This window comes from Oryctolagus cuniculus, chromosome 8 (assembly GCF_051225735.1).
Source record: "Oryctolagus cuniculus isolate XC-2025 breed Fujian yellow rabbit chromosome 8, ASM5122573v1, whole genome shotgun sequence".
Classification (NCBI taxonomy): domain Eukaryota; kingdom Metazoa; phylum Chordata; class Mammalia; order Lagomorpha; family Leporidae; genus Oryctolagus; species Oryctolagus cuniculus.
The window spans coordinates 23,678,658-23,695,469 of NC_142874.1; the positions used below are offsets into that span (position 1 = coordinate 23,678,658).

The 16,812-nt window shown below is 44.9% G+C and overlaps 1 protein-coding gene and 1 long non-coding RNA gene across 2 annotated transcripts in view; both read left to right on the plus strand.

Moving 5' to 3' along the window:
• The window catches only part of LOC149124921 (uncharacterized), a 30,625-nt gene extending 21,350 nt beyond the window's left edge, over positions 1-9,275 (plus strand). The window contains exons 3-4 of the mRNA XM_089301755.1: positions 7,086-7,489; positions 8,995-9,275. Of these exons, the coding sequence (XP_089157881.1) occupies positions 7,086-7,489; positions 8,995-9,138 (548 nt within the window). The 3' untranslated portion in view covers positions 9,139-9,275. The remainder of the gene's footprint in view (positions 1-7,085; positions 7,490-8,994) is intronic.
• Positions 9,276-9,759: 484 nt separating this feature from the next.
• Positions 9,760-16,812, plus strand: part of LOC149124922 (uncharacterized) — a 29,035-nt gene continuing 21,982 nt past the window's right edge. The window contains exon 1 of the long non-coding RNA XR_016211704.1: positions 9,760-9,854. This is a non-coding gene — a long non-coding RNA (uncharacterized LOC149124922). The remainder of the gene's footprint in view (positions 9,855-16,812) is intronic.

Genomic DNA, 16,812 nt, shown 5'->3' on the forward strand with positions numbered 1-16,812 from the left:
TGGTGCAAAAGTTTTTGAGACTTTTTTCATAACTTTCAATTTCTGTGCACTTTTGAAGCCCTCTATTCCATTTGATTAGCTCTGTTTGCTTTAGTGAACAGATTCTTTTTTTTAATTTTAGAATACAATATTAGTGCACTTATAAATGATGATTTGGTGATGTATTTTCTTCTGGAACCACGGGATGCTTAGAATATCTTTTCTCCTGTGTTCTACCACGATTTTCATCCTTATACTTTTTACTATTCTTTCATTATAATATGATTTTAAATAAAATTTGCAATACAATTGCTATGTTCCATGTGAGTTAAAAGTTTTGGAGCAGTAAGAATATGAATGGAAGTACGCTATACTAATACAAGATCTTACGACTGCTATTTGAATCAGTCTTATGTAATCATTTGGCTGTTCCATTGTGTTCTCTCATAAATAAGTCACAAGTACGTTATTGTTTCCTTTCCAAGGCTCAACAAAATACAGAAAATATTGTGAAAAGCCTTCAGTCAATACACTTAACTTGATATGACCCGTAATCCTGTGGCCTTTCCTCTGCTTTTGGATGCATCTCCACCCATGAAGTATGTTGTGGACCCACCCACGTGGCTCTGAATTTAGGTGCACCACTGTCTCAGCAGTGATCATATTAGGTAGTGATCACTAATGTCTGCTCTTTTTCCCTCTCTTCTCTTTCCTCCTCTTCCTTCCTTCTCATTCTCTTCTTCCCTCCTTTCTCACTCTCCTCTTCCCTTTCTTCCTTCTCCTTCTTCTTCAACAGACTTTCTTGCTGTACTCTTAGGTTATTGAAGTCAAAGCTGATGATTGTTTGAAACACCAGAACTAGCACAATGCCCATTACTTAATACACACTTGGGCCCTGCACCCGCATGGGAGACCAGGAGAAGCACCTGGCTCCTGGCTTCGGATCAGCGCGGTGCACCGGCCACAGCGGCCATTTCGGGGGTGAACCAACGGAAAAGGAAGACCTTTCTCTCTGTCTCTCTCTCTCACTGTCCACTCTGCCTGTCAAAAAAAAGTCTGTTGAATTAAGCAAAGAATATGTAAACCAGTAAAAAAAGAAATATATGGGGGCATGAATAGTTTATATGAAAACAGATTTTTTTTCTTTCTGTTCTTGTCACTATTAAATGCTTTTAGAAGGGCATATGAAGAATTCAGTATCAGTACTGAACAAGCATCCTTCAGATTTAGAGCAATGACCAGATATGGGTTTCCGGAGGGGAAATAAACACGTTTTTCAGGAAATTGCCAAGTAGTTTGAAATACAGGCTAAAAGTGCCAGCCAGAAAGTTATAGAATGCAAAGGAACATAAAAATCAGTGAAGGCAATATCGTGCAAGCCATTTACACACATATGAGAAGCTGTAATGACAGTGTTTGGACCTGCTGTCATAGAAAGAGAGAAAATAATGAAAAGTAGAAGTAGAGCCATTTTTGCTTTTGTTGCTCCATCAATTAAGGGCCACTTCTGCATAGATAAACAAAGTGCTTGTGGGCATCCGTTCTCTGGTTCTCTGCCTTTCATCCTGGAGAATGAAAGTAGCAGGTCGTCAAAATGTAACTCTAGGCCAGTGAAGCACACCTGGCTGCTCTCCTGGGCTGTAGGTGTGGGGTGTGAATGAAGGAAGAGATGACAGGGAGACGTCAGTGTGCGTGTGGTTCTGTAAAGGGCCAGCTGGTTAATAGAAAGAACTAGAAAAGGAAAACAGCAGGCGGGCTTCGTTCCTGTGATTTCTTGCATGAGAATTTTCGTGTTTCATGCATGACGCATGAGGTAAAGTTACTCACCCTTGCAAAAGTATGCACTCTGAAATCTTTCCAGACTTTCTCAAAACTTCGGTGATGCGAATGCCACTGCGGCACGCTGAGTCACGCTGCTGCTCGTGATGTCGGCATCCCACATTGGAGGCTGGTTCCAGTCCCAGAGGCTTTGCTTCCAGTCCATCTCCCTGCTCCTGCACCTGTGAAAGCAGCAGACTGTGGCTCAAGTTGTTGGATCCTCGCTATCCACTCTGGAGGCCCAACTGGAGCTCCTGGCTCCTGGCTTCGGCCTGACCCAGCAGCCTTGGCTGTTGTGGACATTTGGAAAGTGAACCAGTGGATGGAAAATCACCCCTGCCTAGTCACCCTGTCTTTCAAATCAATCAACCAATCAATCTTTTTTTAAAAAAATAAAAAAACAAGGAGGAAAATAGCTTTGGTGAACTGTCAACCAGATATATCTGTCCAAAAGGAAATGCCTGCTTGGTTTGGTCAGTCTGTCTTTCGGTCTATCTATCTGCAATATGTATGTGTATTATACACATGTACATATATGCACACACATATACTTCCCTTTTTAAAACCCCTAAGTTGTAACAAACTTAAAAAATACTTTTAAAAATAGTCTGTAGATATATTTTAAATATAATATAGATGAACTGAACAAATTCATTTGGGTAAACTGGCCAGATCTTGTTTGGAATTTCTTACCCATTTTAGGGGATACACTTTCTTTTCTATCTACGTGTAATAATCTGAAGTACAGAAGGAACAAAACAGCTATCAGGAATCCTCTCTCGGTAAATCCGTGCGTGTGGCTGGTTACAAACCTCAGGCTGAGTGAGCAGCTCCTGCTGTCACTGGAGATACAGTTTTATTTATTATTCCTATTTTTAGGTAGTGGGTATCTCCTATGGGGCATGAACAATGATGTTTGATTATTTACTTCCAGACTGTTAAAAGCTCAAATTCAGTGTATCCCCTTGTTAGAGTAAAGAGAGATTTGAACTCGCCTGCCTGTAAACGTTGCTTATGATTTGGAGTGGAGAGTCCTGCACCTGTCAGCAGCATCCCCAGTGCCCCGCCCCATCCTATCTCCTGCTCTCAGCGTCAGTCCACTGATAGGTGCTCAGAGACCCCAGGCGGGCTGTGAAGATTCCCTCACCTGGGGCCTGGCCACAGGCAGACTGGTGTTGACTGTGCCTCCCATTAATTTTTCTCGTATGACCTGGTTACGTTTGGCTTTTTTTATTATCTTCTTTCCCGGATACAGAGTAAACTTTAATCTCCTGTTTCTCACTCTGTTCAGTTACAATTTTCAGTTACCTGGGGGAAAAAAGAAATTTTCCTTTTTTAAAAATGCTATTTAGTTAGGCAGAGTGAGAGAGAGAGAGAGAGAGAGAGAGAGAGAGGAGAGAAAGAAAGAGAAAGAGAGATTGACTTCCTAAATGCCCACAAAGTCCAGGACTAAGCTGAGCTAAGCCAGGAGGCAGAAACTCAGTCTGAGTCTCCCACTTTGGTGGCAGGGACTCAGCCACTTGAGCCATCACTGTTGCCTCCCAGGGTGAGCATTTGCCTGAAGCTGAAGTTAGGAGCCGGGCAGGGAACCCAGGGATAAGATACAGGATGGAGTGTCTTGAGTGGTAAGACAAATACTTGCCCTTTAAAATATTTTATTTGTCCTTTTCTTGTTCCACATACAAGAGAACATGAACAGATCAGATCACGAGAGGAATATCTAATAAGACAGAGACATGATTGGAAAATTTGGATGAGTATTTTAAGGACCCAGGTTCGGAAGCCAGTCTGTTTTCTGTTTGTAGGCTTCTGTATTATGTTAAACAGTTAATCATGAGCTGGACACTTCATACTGTTTTATAGACATAGTCTTGTAAAATTGCAAAATTCCAATTTTATTAAGTTGTGCACATTCTGTACCTTTACTGAATAATTGATTAATTATAACACTGAAAATAAGTCATTTATGGAATAAGTAAGTCCTCTCTCTCCGGCCTCTACATTCGATGTCAGTCTTTTGTTCATATTGAAAGTGTTTTAGCTGAGAAGCTTGGAGAACTAGGTTCCTTGTTAGTTAAGTCATGTCTTCTTGGTGTAATTAAGAAAAAATACTCAGAAGTTACTCTGCCTTTGATATTTTCTGCTTCCTTGTTATCTGTTGCTTGCAAATATCTCTCTCTCTCTCTCTCTCTCTCTCTCTCTCTCTCTCGTGTTCTTTCTCTTGCCCTGTTTTTCTTTGTTTTGAAATCAGGTACTCTTAGAGCTGACTTGAATTTTTGCAACTGTGAATCACAGCCCCATCTTCTGGGTTTTTTTAAACCAGTAAATAAAATAACCCAGAGCTGCAGCTGGGGGTTGAACAGTGGAGCTTTGCTGCTTCTCCACCTTGCAGAAACAACAGCAGTTCTGAAATGTGACTGTTCTTTCTGTATTTCCAGGTTCCGGTAATAGATTATTTCCTTTTTCAGGTCTTCTTATAAAAAGGTCAACTTATACAATTGATAGAGACTAATGACTTTAGTCTGGAGCGTGAAGCTGAGTCCCCAGGTTTCAAAGTTAGGCTCTGCCACTGTCCGGCTGTGTGGCTTTGGCAAGGTGTTAGTGCCCTCATAGTATCACGGCCTCATCTTCCCATTAGTAAGAATGGACAGATGAGATAATTATGGAGATGATTTAAGGAATTAATAGATCAGTGTCTTCCCCATTGAAATTGATCAATAAATGTTAGCTTGTGTCCTCTGCTTAGGATAGCATGTAATGTATGTTGGCCATACAGCAAAGATTTGTTGAATGTGTGAGTGAATCATGTACCGTCAGCACCTGGTGCATTTTTTGAGTTTTCTGTTTGAGTTTCTTGTAGAAGTAAGACATTCAGAATCTGTCTTTGAGCTTGTAACTTTCAGGTCAGTTCCATGCTGGACAAATCAATTAGATAATACCCTTAATTTTTATTTGCAATAGTGAAACATAGCTTTTGCAAATGATTACCCTGGATATAAAAATGAGAAATGATTAATATTTTCTCTACTTGAGTGAACACTGCTGCCTCCCAGGTTCTGCATTAACAAGAAGATAGAGGTAGATGCTGGAGCAATTTTAACAACTTCAGTGCCATTCTACTATGGTTAAGTGCACTGCTGCTTAACACCGTTTGCACATGTATTGAAAGGGATCCATACAGTCCTCTGAATTTCTAATGCTTGGACAGACACAGACACACACACACACGCACACATAAAACTAAAGCTATTTATTGACTAATTAAATCTAGTTTTCTCAACAACTTGAAGTTCGACAAATGTTCTCTGTCTACATTTGTTCCCTCACTTAATTGTTTAAATGAAACCAGATGATCTTTTATTATTAATTGTAATCAAGGTAATCTTACTGTACCTTTCAAATAACAGTCTGCCACAGAAATTGGGATTCCATTTCTTAGCCTGAATTCTTATACAATAAAATACCCACTATTTTTGTTTCATAGTTTCCTCTTCATAATAGCAAGTGGTACCACACTCTCTAATTGGATAATTCATTATAATTTTCCAAAAGCATTTTCACAGGAGGATGAAGGTTGACTCAATATAATTATATTGAATTGCACAATGGTTGTATCAAGAAGTCCCTGCTTTCAAATGATATCTGATAATGAAACTGCCAATGCCAGTTGGTGAAAGATGATTGTTATTAAACCCCAATCAGTTTTCACAATGATGAATGGTTTATACTCCTGAAATCCCCACACCATTGGAAATCATTTATGAAATATTGAACTTTCAGTTCTACAAATAATATATTGGTATACCTGTTTTTTGGGATTATTAATGATCAATTTCTTTTTTGTTCTAACTGTACTTTTTTTTTTATCAAGGAAGATGCAGAAAACAGCACTAAATGTCAAGGTATAACTTGTATGGGGAGAGACAGGAGTATTACAGCACTGAGGTTGCCACAGTGAAATCTCTCATTCTGTGGGAGAGGAAATAAAAAATAAAATAAAATAAAATGATATGAGAGCATTTGAGCTGGGAGTGTCCCATAAACTTCTGGAAGTATACCGGAAATTAGTCTTTTTTTCCCTCATAATTTAAACACATTTGGGACATGGGACTGTATAATAAATGCAATTCATTATGAAAACACAAAGATTAATTCTTGTGATTGAAATATTTGAGAAATATTCAGAATAAACTTCCTTTATAGTTTTTCCCCACTATGGAATCATGACACAAAAAGACTCATATTTCTCATTTCATTGTTTAGATACCATTTTCACTGATAGAAAGGAACTATATATGTAAGTAAATGTTTCACATTGAAATATTTTGCCATTTGGGACAGTGGAGTGGGCGGTGCCTGAGCCAGTGCAAAAACGGATGCTTTGAGTTCTGTACTTTCCACTACTGTACATGTTTCATTGTCTCTAGGATGCCGTTCATTATAAAACAGCCCAATTTCAGGGATATAAAATGTGAAAAATGGCAGCTGGCAGTTGTTAGGCACAATTGATTATATTACACATCTTCAGCTCAAAGCAGTGAAAACTCTTTGAATCAATACAATACAGTAACTGTCTTCTTTCCTCCTGCCTGCATTATGTTACCGAGGACGGGAGGGAATTAAAAATGATGACCACTTACTGTTTGCCAGATATGTGTTAAAGGTTCAGCTTTTCTAACACTTGATTCCTTTCCAGCAGTATAACCACACAAGAGGTGAAAAATCAGAAATTCAGAAAGGAAATTGCAAATCTGTGCCCGAGTTCAAATTCTACAGTCTATCTACTTTGTAAGTTCTATGTAGATAGTTGAATAATGCAGCTATATTTGATACCTCTATCATTTTTCCCATGATTCTGTAGGAATACAGGAGATATGGTTGTTCTCTTGGGCATACTGATTGTGTATGTGTAAGCGTGTGTTATCCTGATTTTTCCCAGCAACACCTGCACATAGTTTTAAAGACTCAAATAGTGCTCAGGGTACGTAATAAAACACCAGAATCTCTGTCCCTCTCATCTCCCCTGAAGCCTCCATGATATACTTTACAAACCATTGTTTTGGCTCTTACATATCTCCGTATTAATAATGAAATGTAAAATCTGCTCTCTGTTGATTCTTCAGTTCATGATATTATTTATTATAAATCAGGATAATGTAATTACAGAAGCCAGTACAGTATGTAATTACATTACAGAAGCCAGGAGGCTTGACCTCCATTCAGGGCGCCCAGGAGGCCGGGAGGCGTGGTCCCTGGGTCACAGGCTGGAGAGGCCGCCCCGCCTGCAGCCCTGGGGCTTCGGACGCTGGACGCGGCAGGCAGCGCGGAGGTGCGTCCCGCGGCGCCACGGCGGCCGCCCAAGGGGAGTGCGCCTGCGCCCGGCGCTGTGCCCCGGAAGTGGCCCCTTGTGCCCCGGAAGTGGCCCCTTGTGGCCCGCGGCGCTCAGGTAGGAGTCCTCGCGGGTCCCGTCCGCTGCTGCCGGAGAGCCCGCGCGAGCCGTCGGGAGCTGTCCTGGACGCTGCCGGCGGAGCCTGCGGGAGACCCAGCGCCCCCGGGGTCAGGCCGGGCTCAGAGAGGCTGCGGCCCGAGGCTGCCGCGCTGTTTCCCGGGCGCGGTTCTCTTCTTCGGCCCTTCGTGGAAGCAGCGGCCTTCGCGGGCCCCTGTGCCGCCAGCAGACCGGGCCCCCTTGGCGGTGAGTGATGCGGGGGCTGTTGGGGTTTCCCGCTGCGAGTCTTCCCTGCCGGCGTGCCTGTTGCTCTCGGGTCCCAAAGGCGCGGGTGGAGTCGTGGTCTTGCTGTGCGGACGGTCGGTCTGCAACTTTCCCCAGTGTGCAAGCAGCTGTGCCAGAGCAGAGGGGCTCCGTCTCCTCCTGGAGCGGCCCTGCGTTCCCGTCTGTTTGCGTTTTGATGGCCCAGCCGCCCTGCTCGAGACCCCCGAGACTGCTGACGGGGAGGAATAAGAGCGAAAACGCTCGTCTGTTTCCTGGTCTAGGAGGACAGTTTCCGGTTAACTGGCATTTGGTGTGATGTTAGCGCTCGGTGGGTTTTCAGTGAGAGGCCATTGTCAAGCCGAGGTTTACCTTCTGTTCCTGATTTGATGATTCCTTTTTTTTTTTTTTTAATATCGCCAAAGCGGTGGGAGTTTTTGTGAAATAGGTTTTCTGTGTCTATAGGGATACTTTGTGGGCTTTCCCCATGTTTATTCTGTTCTGTGATATATTGATTGTGTATGGTAGCCATCCTTGCATTCCTGGAGTTGCACCCAGCGTGCTAAGCTTTGGTTGTGCTTCAGGAGCGCGTTTGGTAATATTTTGTTAAGGAATGTGACAGCGCAGTCATGACAGATACGTATGTGCCGTTTTCTTTATGATGCATTTGTTTTGGTTGTTGGGAAAATGTTGGTCCGAAGGGATGAGATGGAAGATTTTTCCCCTTCATCTCCTTTTTGGAAGGGTTTGCAAATCACGGGTTTTAACTATCCTTCCCACAGGAGTTCTGTGTTAATAGGCTAGGTGATGCATATAGTATCAAGTTTGATATAAACTCTAGTAGTTGGCCGTGATGTAGTATTTTATTTATAGCTATGTCTCCCCCCCCTTTTTTTTTTTATAAAGTTCTTATTTGTTTATTTGAAATTCGGAGTTACATGCAGAGAGAGAGAGAGAGAAAGTAAGTCTTTCATCTGCTGGTCCTCGCCAAATTAGCGCAATGATGGGAGCTGAGCAGATCCGGAGCCAGTATTCAGGAGCCAGGGGCCCGGTGGCAGGTTCTCAGAATGGAGCACCAGATAAAGTCCCTGGCTTCTGTTTCAGCCTGGCCCAGCCCTGGCCTTTGTAGCCACCTGGGAGGAGGGCGAACCACCAGATGGGCAATCACTGAGAGAGAGCAAGAGTGCTTGTGATGCCCCATGCACTGCTTCTCTCCCCAAGTGGCTTCAAAGGCCAGCGCCGGGCCAGGCAGAAGCCAGGAGGCAAGAACTCCATTCAGGACTCCCAGGAGGGAAGGAGGCAGGATCCAAGTACCTGGGCCATCAGCGGCTGCCTCCCTGGTTCCCAACCTGGAGTAGCGGGATTGGAATCGGCTCTTGGGCGCCCCACACTGGACGTAGCAGCATGCAGATGTGTCCCATGGCGCCATGGCAGCTGCCTGTGGGGAGTGAATTTGCGCCCTGCGCTGTGACCAGGAATTGTACCCGTAGGTACATCTCCTGCTCAGCCATCCTCAGATGGAAGTCTGCTCCTCATCTGTTCCTGCCCAAAAGCCTGTTCAAGTCTTGAGGAGCCGTCCTCGATGCTGCTGGCGGAGCCTGAGTGAGACCCAGTGCCTCCGGGGTCAGGCCTGAATCAGAGACACTGCAGCCCGGGACAGCCGCATCAGTTACCTTGCCCTTCTGGAAATGTGTAGGCGCGGTCCTCTTCTTGGGCAGTCTGGAAGTCTACCCCTCGGGCCTCGGCTCCTGTTCCAGAGGAGCAGAAACGCTCTTTGGTGAGTTGGGCGCGATGGCCTTGCTGTCGTCGCGGGGTAGGTGGGGCCTGGGGTGCAGATAGCAGGCAAGGGGTGTGCATGTGAGGGGTGGAGGGGAGAGGAGGAGGAGAGAGGCGGCCAAGGGAGATTCGGGAGGAGAGAGGAAGGGGGGAGAAGGAAAAGGTGGCGTGAAGGTGGGGTGGCGTGGAAGGAAGGGGAAGGAAGGCGTGTGGGGCAGCGTCGAGGGAAGGCGAGTGTGACAGGAGTGCCGGTGGGCGGGTGGAGGCGGGGGTTGGGAGAGGAAGAACTTTTCCCACGGCCCGGGTTCCATTTTGGAGGTTTCCTGGCCCTGGCTGGAATCAGTCTTGGCCACGTCCGTGAGAAGCGGCCTTGACTCCCGGCCTCTCTTCTCTGGGTGGTTCTGAACTGTAATGTGTGTGCGGGAAAGCTGGCCTGGGGCACTCGAATTAACTTGCACGTAATCCGGTGAATTTTCACAGACCGCACACAAGGACTAGACAGCAGAAGCTTAGAGAAACCCCAGGAATCCCTTTGTGCTCTGTTCCAGCCTGTCCAAGGTTCTGACACCTCATGGTAAGTACTGGATTGTTTTTTCTTTTTAAAGACTGGTGTGAAAGGCAGAGTTACTGATGAGGCAGTGGTGGAGAGAGAGTCAGTGTATGGGTTCACACCCCAGGTGGCTACGATGTCCTGGGGCTGCGCCAGGCTGAAGCAGAAGCCAGGTACTTTATCCAGGACTCCAGTGTGGGTTCGGGTGCCCAAGTCCTTGGGCCTCTTGCTCTGCTTTCCTGGGCTTGTTAGCAGCCAGCTGGATCACGAGTGCAACAACCTGGGCATTTGGGGGTGGGGGCGGGCCGAGCCGTGGCAGAGTGGATGAAGCTGCTGCCTGAAGTAGCAGCATCCCATATGGGTGGTGGTTCAAGTCCCAGCACCTCCACTTCCGTCCCAGCACCTCCGCTTCCATTCTAGCTCTGCTGTGGCCCGGCCCAGCAGTAGAAGAGTACCCAAGTCCTTGGTCTCCTGCAACTGTTTGGGAATCCTGGAGGAAGCTGCAGGCTCCTGCTTCAAATCTGCTCAGGCTGAAAATGGAGAGAAGTGGAGAAAGTTTACAGGTGGCACTGATGGCTTGATGGAAATGAAGGAGTGAGAATGATGCTAGGGTTTGACTTGAGCTGCTGGTGAAATGGTGGGTCAGTTATTGCAGGGGAAGATAGGGGGCCAGAGCAAGAGGTTTCATGGGGAAATCAGCAGTTTGGTTTTGATACATTGAGTTTCCTGTGTGTGTGGTTGTGGTTGTGTAAGGACAGATGTTGATGGAATGGTATGACTTTTTGTTTTAGACGACTGGGATAGATTTAAATCCAGAGTGAATTTCTGGGAGCAGCTATTGCAGTTATGTAGGTGACACGATGAGACTCTGAACTGGGACAGTGGCTGTGCAGGGGGAGGATGTGCAAGGTCTGTGTGAAATAGGACCAGTTGGCCTTAGTGACAGTTCAGTTGTAGCTACTGGTACAACTTAACCAATTGAACTTAGGTAACATTGGTGGTTCAGGATAACTCTTAGTTCTAATGCTTGGTGATTAGTGGTGCCGGCCTGTCAGGAGAAGGAAGAAGGGAGTGAGTGAGCTCAGCCCAGGAGGTGTGGAGTTTTCCGCCTGTGGGCTCTCGCAGGGAAGACACCTGGCAGCCTGCCTGGGCTGTGAGCATGGAAAGGGAGACTCACTGCTCCTAGGATGTCAGATGTGTGTATGATTGCTTTGGAACCTTAAGAGTTGCTGCTTTAGCTTCAGACTTAGTAATCTGGGGTTGCATTGAGAAAAACAGCATTGAAAGAAATGCTCCCAAAGGAAATTAGATATTGCATTCTAGGATCACAACACAGTTAGTGCTTTATGATCCACTTGTTCTGCAATCTTCTACTCTAAAGAAATAAAAATGCAAACACACATTCACGTGCAAAGATGTTTAAAGTCACCTTAGTTGTAATGAAGAATGGGATAAATGCACAGAAGGTAATCCTCCATGTTAGCATGCTCATTCTAGTGAAGGGGTTATGGTGGCTTTTATCCTCTCCTCTTTGAATGATTGTGATTTACAGTTTTCAAACCTGAGCATGTCTTCCTTTCTGATGAGGGAGGAAAAATGAAGTTAGGAATAATATATACATGGAAAAGAATAATATATAAGTAAGTAGCAAATTCTGCTGCATCCATAGAGTAAAATGTTAGAAAGCTATTTAGTTTTTTAAGATTGTATGGATGTAAGTAGGTATGTATGTATTTGAGAGGCAGAGTTACAGACAGTGAGAGGGAGAGACAGAGAGAAAGGCCTTCCGTCTGGTGGTTCACTCCCCAAATGGCCACAACGGCTGGAGCTGTGCCGATCCGAAGCCAGGAGCCAGGAGCTTCTTCCTGTCTCCGGCATGACTGCAGGGGCCCAAGGACTTGAGCCATCTTCCCCTGCTTTCCCAGGCCATAGCAGAGAGCTGGATTGGAAGAGGAGCAGCTGGGACTAGAACCGGCGCCCACATGGGATGCAGGCGCTGCAGGCAGAGGATTAACCCACCCACCCACAACGGCAGCCCCGAAAGCTATTTCTTTTGTTATGAAAAGTTTTTAAGTAGGTGGGTAAATGCTTATAAAGTGTTAAGGATCACCTCTTAGTTGAGCCTGTGATTATATGAGCATATACGTCTTCTGTTGGCAAGCTGGCATCAAAAGGGGTTTTCGTGGGATTGATTTTGAATACTTGTTTTCTTATTTTCCAAAATAGTTTTAAATACATTTATTTTCCTTTTTCTTTTTTAATAGATTTTTTGACCTCTCTTTTAACTTGAAAAATTTTGTTCTATTCCTGTTGATGCTACCATTTGAGAAACTACACATATGCTCTACTGTACCAACATACACACATACTTTACTTTTTCAACTTCTATTTAATAAATATAAATTTCCAAAGCACAATGTTTGCATTATAGCGGCTTTTCCCCCAGTAACATCCATCCCACCCGCAACCATCCCATCCCCCACTCCTTCTCCCATCCCATTCTTCATCAAAATTCATTTGCAATTCTCTTCATGTATAGAAGATCAAATTAGTATATACTAAGTAAAGATTCCAACAGACTGCACCCACACAGACACACAAAGTATAGAGTACTGTTTGAGTAGTAGTTTTAGCATTCATTCACAGAGTACAACACATTAAGGACAGAGATGTTACATGGGGAGTAAGTGCACAGTGACTCCTGTTGTTGATTTAACAATGGACACTCTTATTGATGACGTCAGTAATCACCAGAGGCTCTTGTCATGAGCTGCCAAGGCTATGGAAGTTCCTCTGGAGTTCACCAACTCTGATCTTATTTAGACAAGGCCAGAGTCAAAGTGGAAGTTCTCTCCTCCCTTCAGAGAAAAGTACCTCCTTCTTTGCTGGCCTGTTCTTTCCTCTGGGATCTCACTCACAGCGTTCTTAAATTTAGGTCATTTTTTTCTTTTGCCAGAGTGTCTTGACTTCCCATGCCTGAAATACTCTCATGGGCTTTTTAGCCAGATCCGAATGCCTTAGGGGCTGATTCGGAGGCCAGAGTGCTGTTTAGGGCTTTGGCCATTCTATGAGTCTGCTGTGTATCCTGCTTCCCATGTTGGATTGTTTTCTCCTTTTTAATTCTATCAGTTAGTAGAAGCAGACAGTAGACTTGTTTATGTGATCCCTTTGACATTTAATCCTCTCATTATGATCAATTATGAACTGAAACTGATCACTTTAGACTAGTAAGATGGCATTGGTACATGCCACATTGATGGGATTGAATTGGAATCCCCTGGCACGTTTCTAGCTCTACCATTAAGGGTAAGTCTGAGTGAGCATGTGCCGAACTGTACATCTCCTCCCTCTCTTATTCCCACTCTTATATTTAACAGGGATCACTTTTCAGTTGAATTTAAACACCTAAGAATAATTGTGTGTAAATTAAAGAGTTCAGCCAATGGTAATAAGTAGAACAAACAAATACTAAAAGGAATAAAGTAGTAAGGTGTTCCTGGACAGTCAGGACAAGGGCTGATCAAGTCATTGTTTCTCATCTGAGATATTTCTATCACCAAACATTTTCTACCAGTGATATTCAACCTTTTTTTTTTTTTAAGATGTATTTATTTATTCATGTGAAAGGCAGAATTACAGAGAGGCAGAGGCAGACAGAGAGGTCTTCCATCTGCTGGTTCACTCCCCAGATGGCCACAATGGTCAGAGCTATGCCGATTCAAAGGCGGGAGCCAGGACCTTCTGGGTCTCCCATGTGGGTGCAGGGGACCAAGGACTTGAGCCATCTTTTGCTGCTTTCCCAGGCCACAGTAGAGAGCTGGATCGGAAGTGGGGCATATGGGATTCGAACCGGCACCCATATGGGATGCCGATGCTGCAGGTGGCAGCTGTATCTGCTACGCCACAGCGCCAGCCCCTCAACCTCTATCGTTTTTACCTTCAGCTTTTGGAACGTTTTCGGCCGTCATTACTTCCAATATTGCCCCTGTTCCTTCCTTTCTTCTAGTATTCCTGCTTTGTGTGTGTCATACCTTTGTAATTGTCCCATAATCTTAGGCATTCCATTAGCGTTTTCCCCATTTCTTTCTTTGGTTTTTAGTTTAGGAAGTTTTTATCGATACACACCCGCTCACGGATTGTCTTCTCTCTAGTGTCTAGTCTGATAATGAGCCCCTCCAAGACATTCTTCGTTTCTGTCTCAGTGGTTGTTTTGATCTGGCGGCCCCTTTTGATTCTTTGAGAGTTTCCATCTATCTGTGTGCATTATTCACGTGGTCCTGTATATCGTCCAATTTTTCTATTACAGTTGTGTTAATAACCCAGTCAGACAGCTCCAGAATCTTTGCCATGGTAGGGCCTGGTTTTGATGCTTGCTTTGTCTCTTCAGACTGTGCATTTTTCTTGCTTTAACTTTTTTTTTTTTTCTGAAAGCTGGACACAATGTATCAGGTAATAGAAAGCAAAGTAAGCAGGTCACTTAGTGTGAGGTTTATGTTCCTCTGGGTGGGAGTTAGGCTATTTAATGTTTGCTTTGCTGTAGGTATCAGAGGTTTCATTTTCCTTTTGGGCCTTTATTTTGGTGTCTCACACTCTTTTTTGGGGTTTCCCTAGAAATTCCTTCTTAAATAGAACCTGTGTCTGGTATAGATCTGGAGCCCGGGTGATGTGCTAAAGTATTGAAGGAAGAAAGCATGTATAATCTTAGGATTGAATATTTGGTTTCATTGGCCTACACCCCTAGCCTGTAGCTTTCACAATACTTTTCTAGCCTTTTTCTTTGCTCTTTTATCCCCTGTGTAAGACAGCAAGTCTTCCAGGGGCAGGAGTTGGTTAATTGCCCTTCCCCAAGGTCGATTAGGCTCTAAGGTAGAGTGGTCTCCTTGTTCTCAAGTGGAGAACATATAGGCAGGGCTATTTCAAAATGATGGCCTTTCCTCTCCCCTGCGGTCTGTATATGTATGTGTGGTGTACATGGCCCGTAATTTCTTTCTTCCGTCTTCAGGAGAGCGGCGTTTTGGTTGATTGCCTATCTTTGCTGTTGCGAATTGAGCTGCAGTAAATATGACTCTTCCATATGCTGATTTCCTTTCCCTTGCGTATATTCCCCGGGGTGGAACGGCTGGTTTGTCTATATTCAGGTTTCTGAGGTTTCTCATACTGTCTCCCACAGTGGCTATACCAGTTTACATTCCCACCAACAGCGGAGCAGGCCGCCTTTCCCCCCCTGACATCCTCAAGGCTGTTGTAGTATTGCTGTGCATTTCCCTGATGGCTAGTAACCCTGAGCATTTTTGCATGTGTTTGTTGGCCATTTGGATTTCCTTTCTTGAACCATGTCTGCGGAAGTCCTTGGCCCGTTTCTTGAGTGGGTGGTTTGTTTTGCTGCTGTTGAGTTTCTTGAAAACCTCTGGTAGTGAATCCTTTACCAGCTGCATACTTTGCAGATAATTTCTCCCATTCTGTTAGTTGCCTCTGCGCTTTGCCGAGTGTTTTGCTTGCAGTGCAGAAGCTTCTCAATTTGGTTTTTTGCTTTTTGCCCTCTTCTATTCCTTTCTTTAATCTGTTGTGATTCTCAGCTAGTGGACATCCTTGGTTGAAATGGTCCCCAGAGCCTGTATTTTGTTTGTAGCTATGTGGACGGGATTGGTCCTAGACGTTCTTTCTGAGCCACGGCACTGTCTGCGTATACAAAGGCTGTTGATTTTCTATCCTGCCACTTTACCAAACTCTACTCTGAGTTTCGATAGTCTCTCAGTGGAGTCGTGTGGATCTCCTCTGTATGGAATCATGTCCTCTGCCAATAGTGATAGTTTGACTTCCTCCCTCCCAATTTGTATCTAACGTTGAGAAAGGAGAGAAAAAGTACCAACGTGATAACGTGCACGTAGAAAATGCCAAGAGGGACCTCAGACGCTACATTTACGTATTCTATCGTGCTTTGTGGAAGACACGGTTTGTCCTAGTTCAAGCATGCTCCATCCATTAAATGCAGGCCTAGACTGTGGAGGGCGGAGGTTGGGTTGCAGACCTGTGTTCAGTGGAAAACTCTGTAGATCACAGGTGTCTCAAGTCCCTGTGCGAGTGGGTACCCAAGTGTCTGAATAAATAAACTACATTGATTTCCTCATGCGTAAGTCATAGATAATACCACACGGAACGTTTCTAAGGGCAGAAGAGAAAGAATGGGTACCAACACCTTTTTTTTTTTTTTTGACAGGCAGAGTGGACAGTGAGAGAGAGACAGAGAGAAAGGTCTTCCTTTGCCATTGGTTCAGTGGCCGCCGCAGCCGGTGCACCGCGCTGATCCAAAGGCAGGAGCCAGGTACTTATCCTGGTCTCCCATGCGGGTACAGGGCCCAAGGACTCGGGCCATCCTCTACTGCACTCCCGGGCCACAGTAGAGAGCTGGCCTGGAAGAGGGAGCAACCGGGACAGAATCCGGCACCCTGACCGGGACTAGAACCCGGTGTGCCGGCGCCACTAGGTGGAGGATTAGCCTAGTGAGCTGCGTTGCCTGCCACCAACACCTTTTCTAAGAGTGAGTTAAATTCCTTTTCAAATTCTATGTTAATAGGGTAGGTAATGTATATAATATCAAATTGTAATGAACTGTAGTAGTTGGCCTTGATGTAGTATTTTATTTAAAGCTATGTCTTCCTTTTCTTAATTTTTTATTTTTTTGAAGATCTTATTTATATGAAATTCAGGGAGGGCTGGAGGGAGGGAGAGGGAGAGGGAGAGGGGGAGAGAGAGAGAGAGAATCGCTATGGAGAGGTCTTCCATCTGCTGGTCTGCTACCCAATTGGCTGCAATGGGCGGGGCTGAGCGGATCTGAAGCCAGGAGCCAAGAGCCTTCCCGGGGTGTACCGCATGGGTGCAGGGGCCCAAGGATTTGTCCCTCTTCTGCAGAGAGCTGCACCGGAAGTGGAGCAGCCGGGACTCGAACCTGCGCCCATGTGGATGCAGGCGCTGCGGGCGGTGG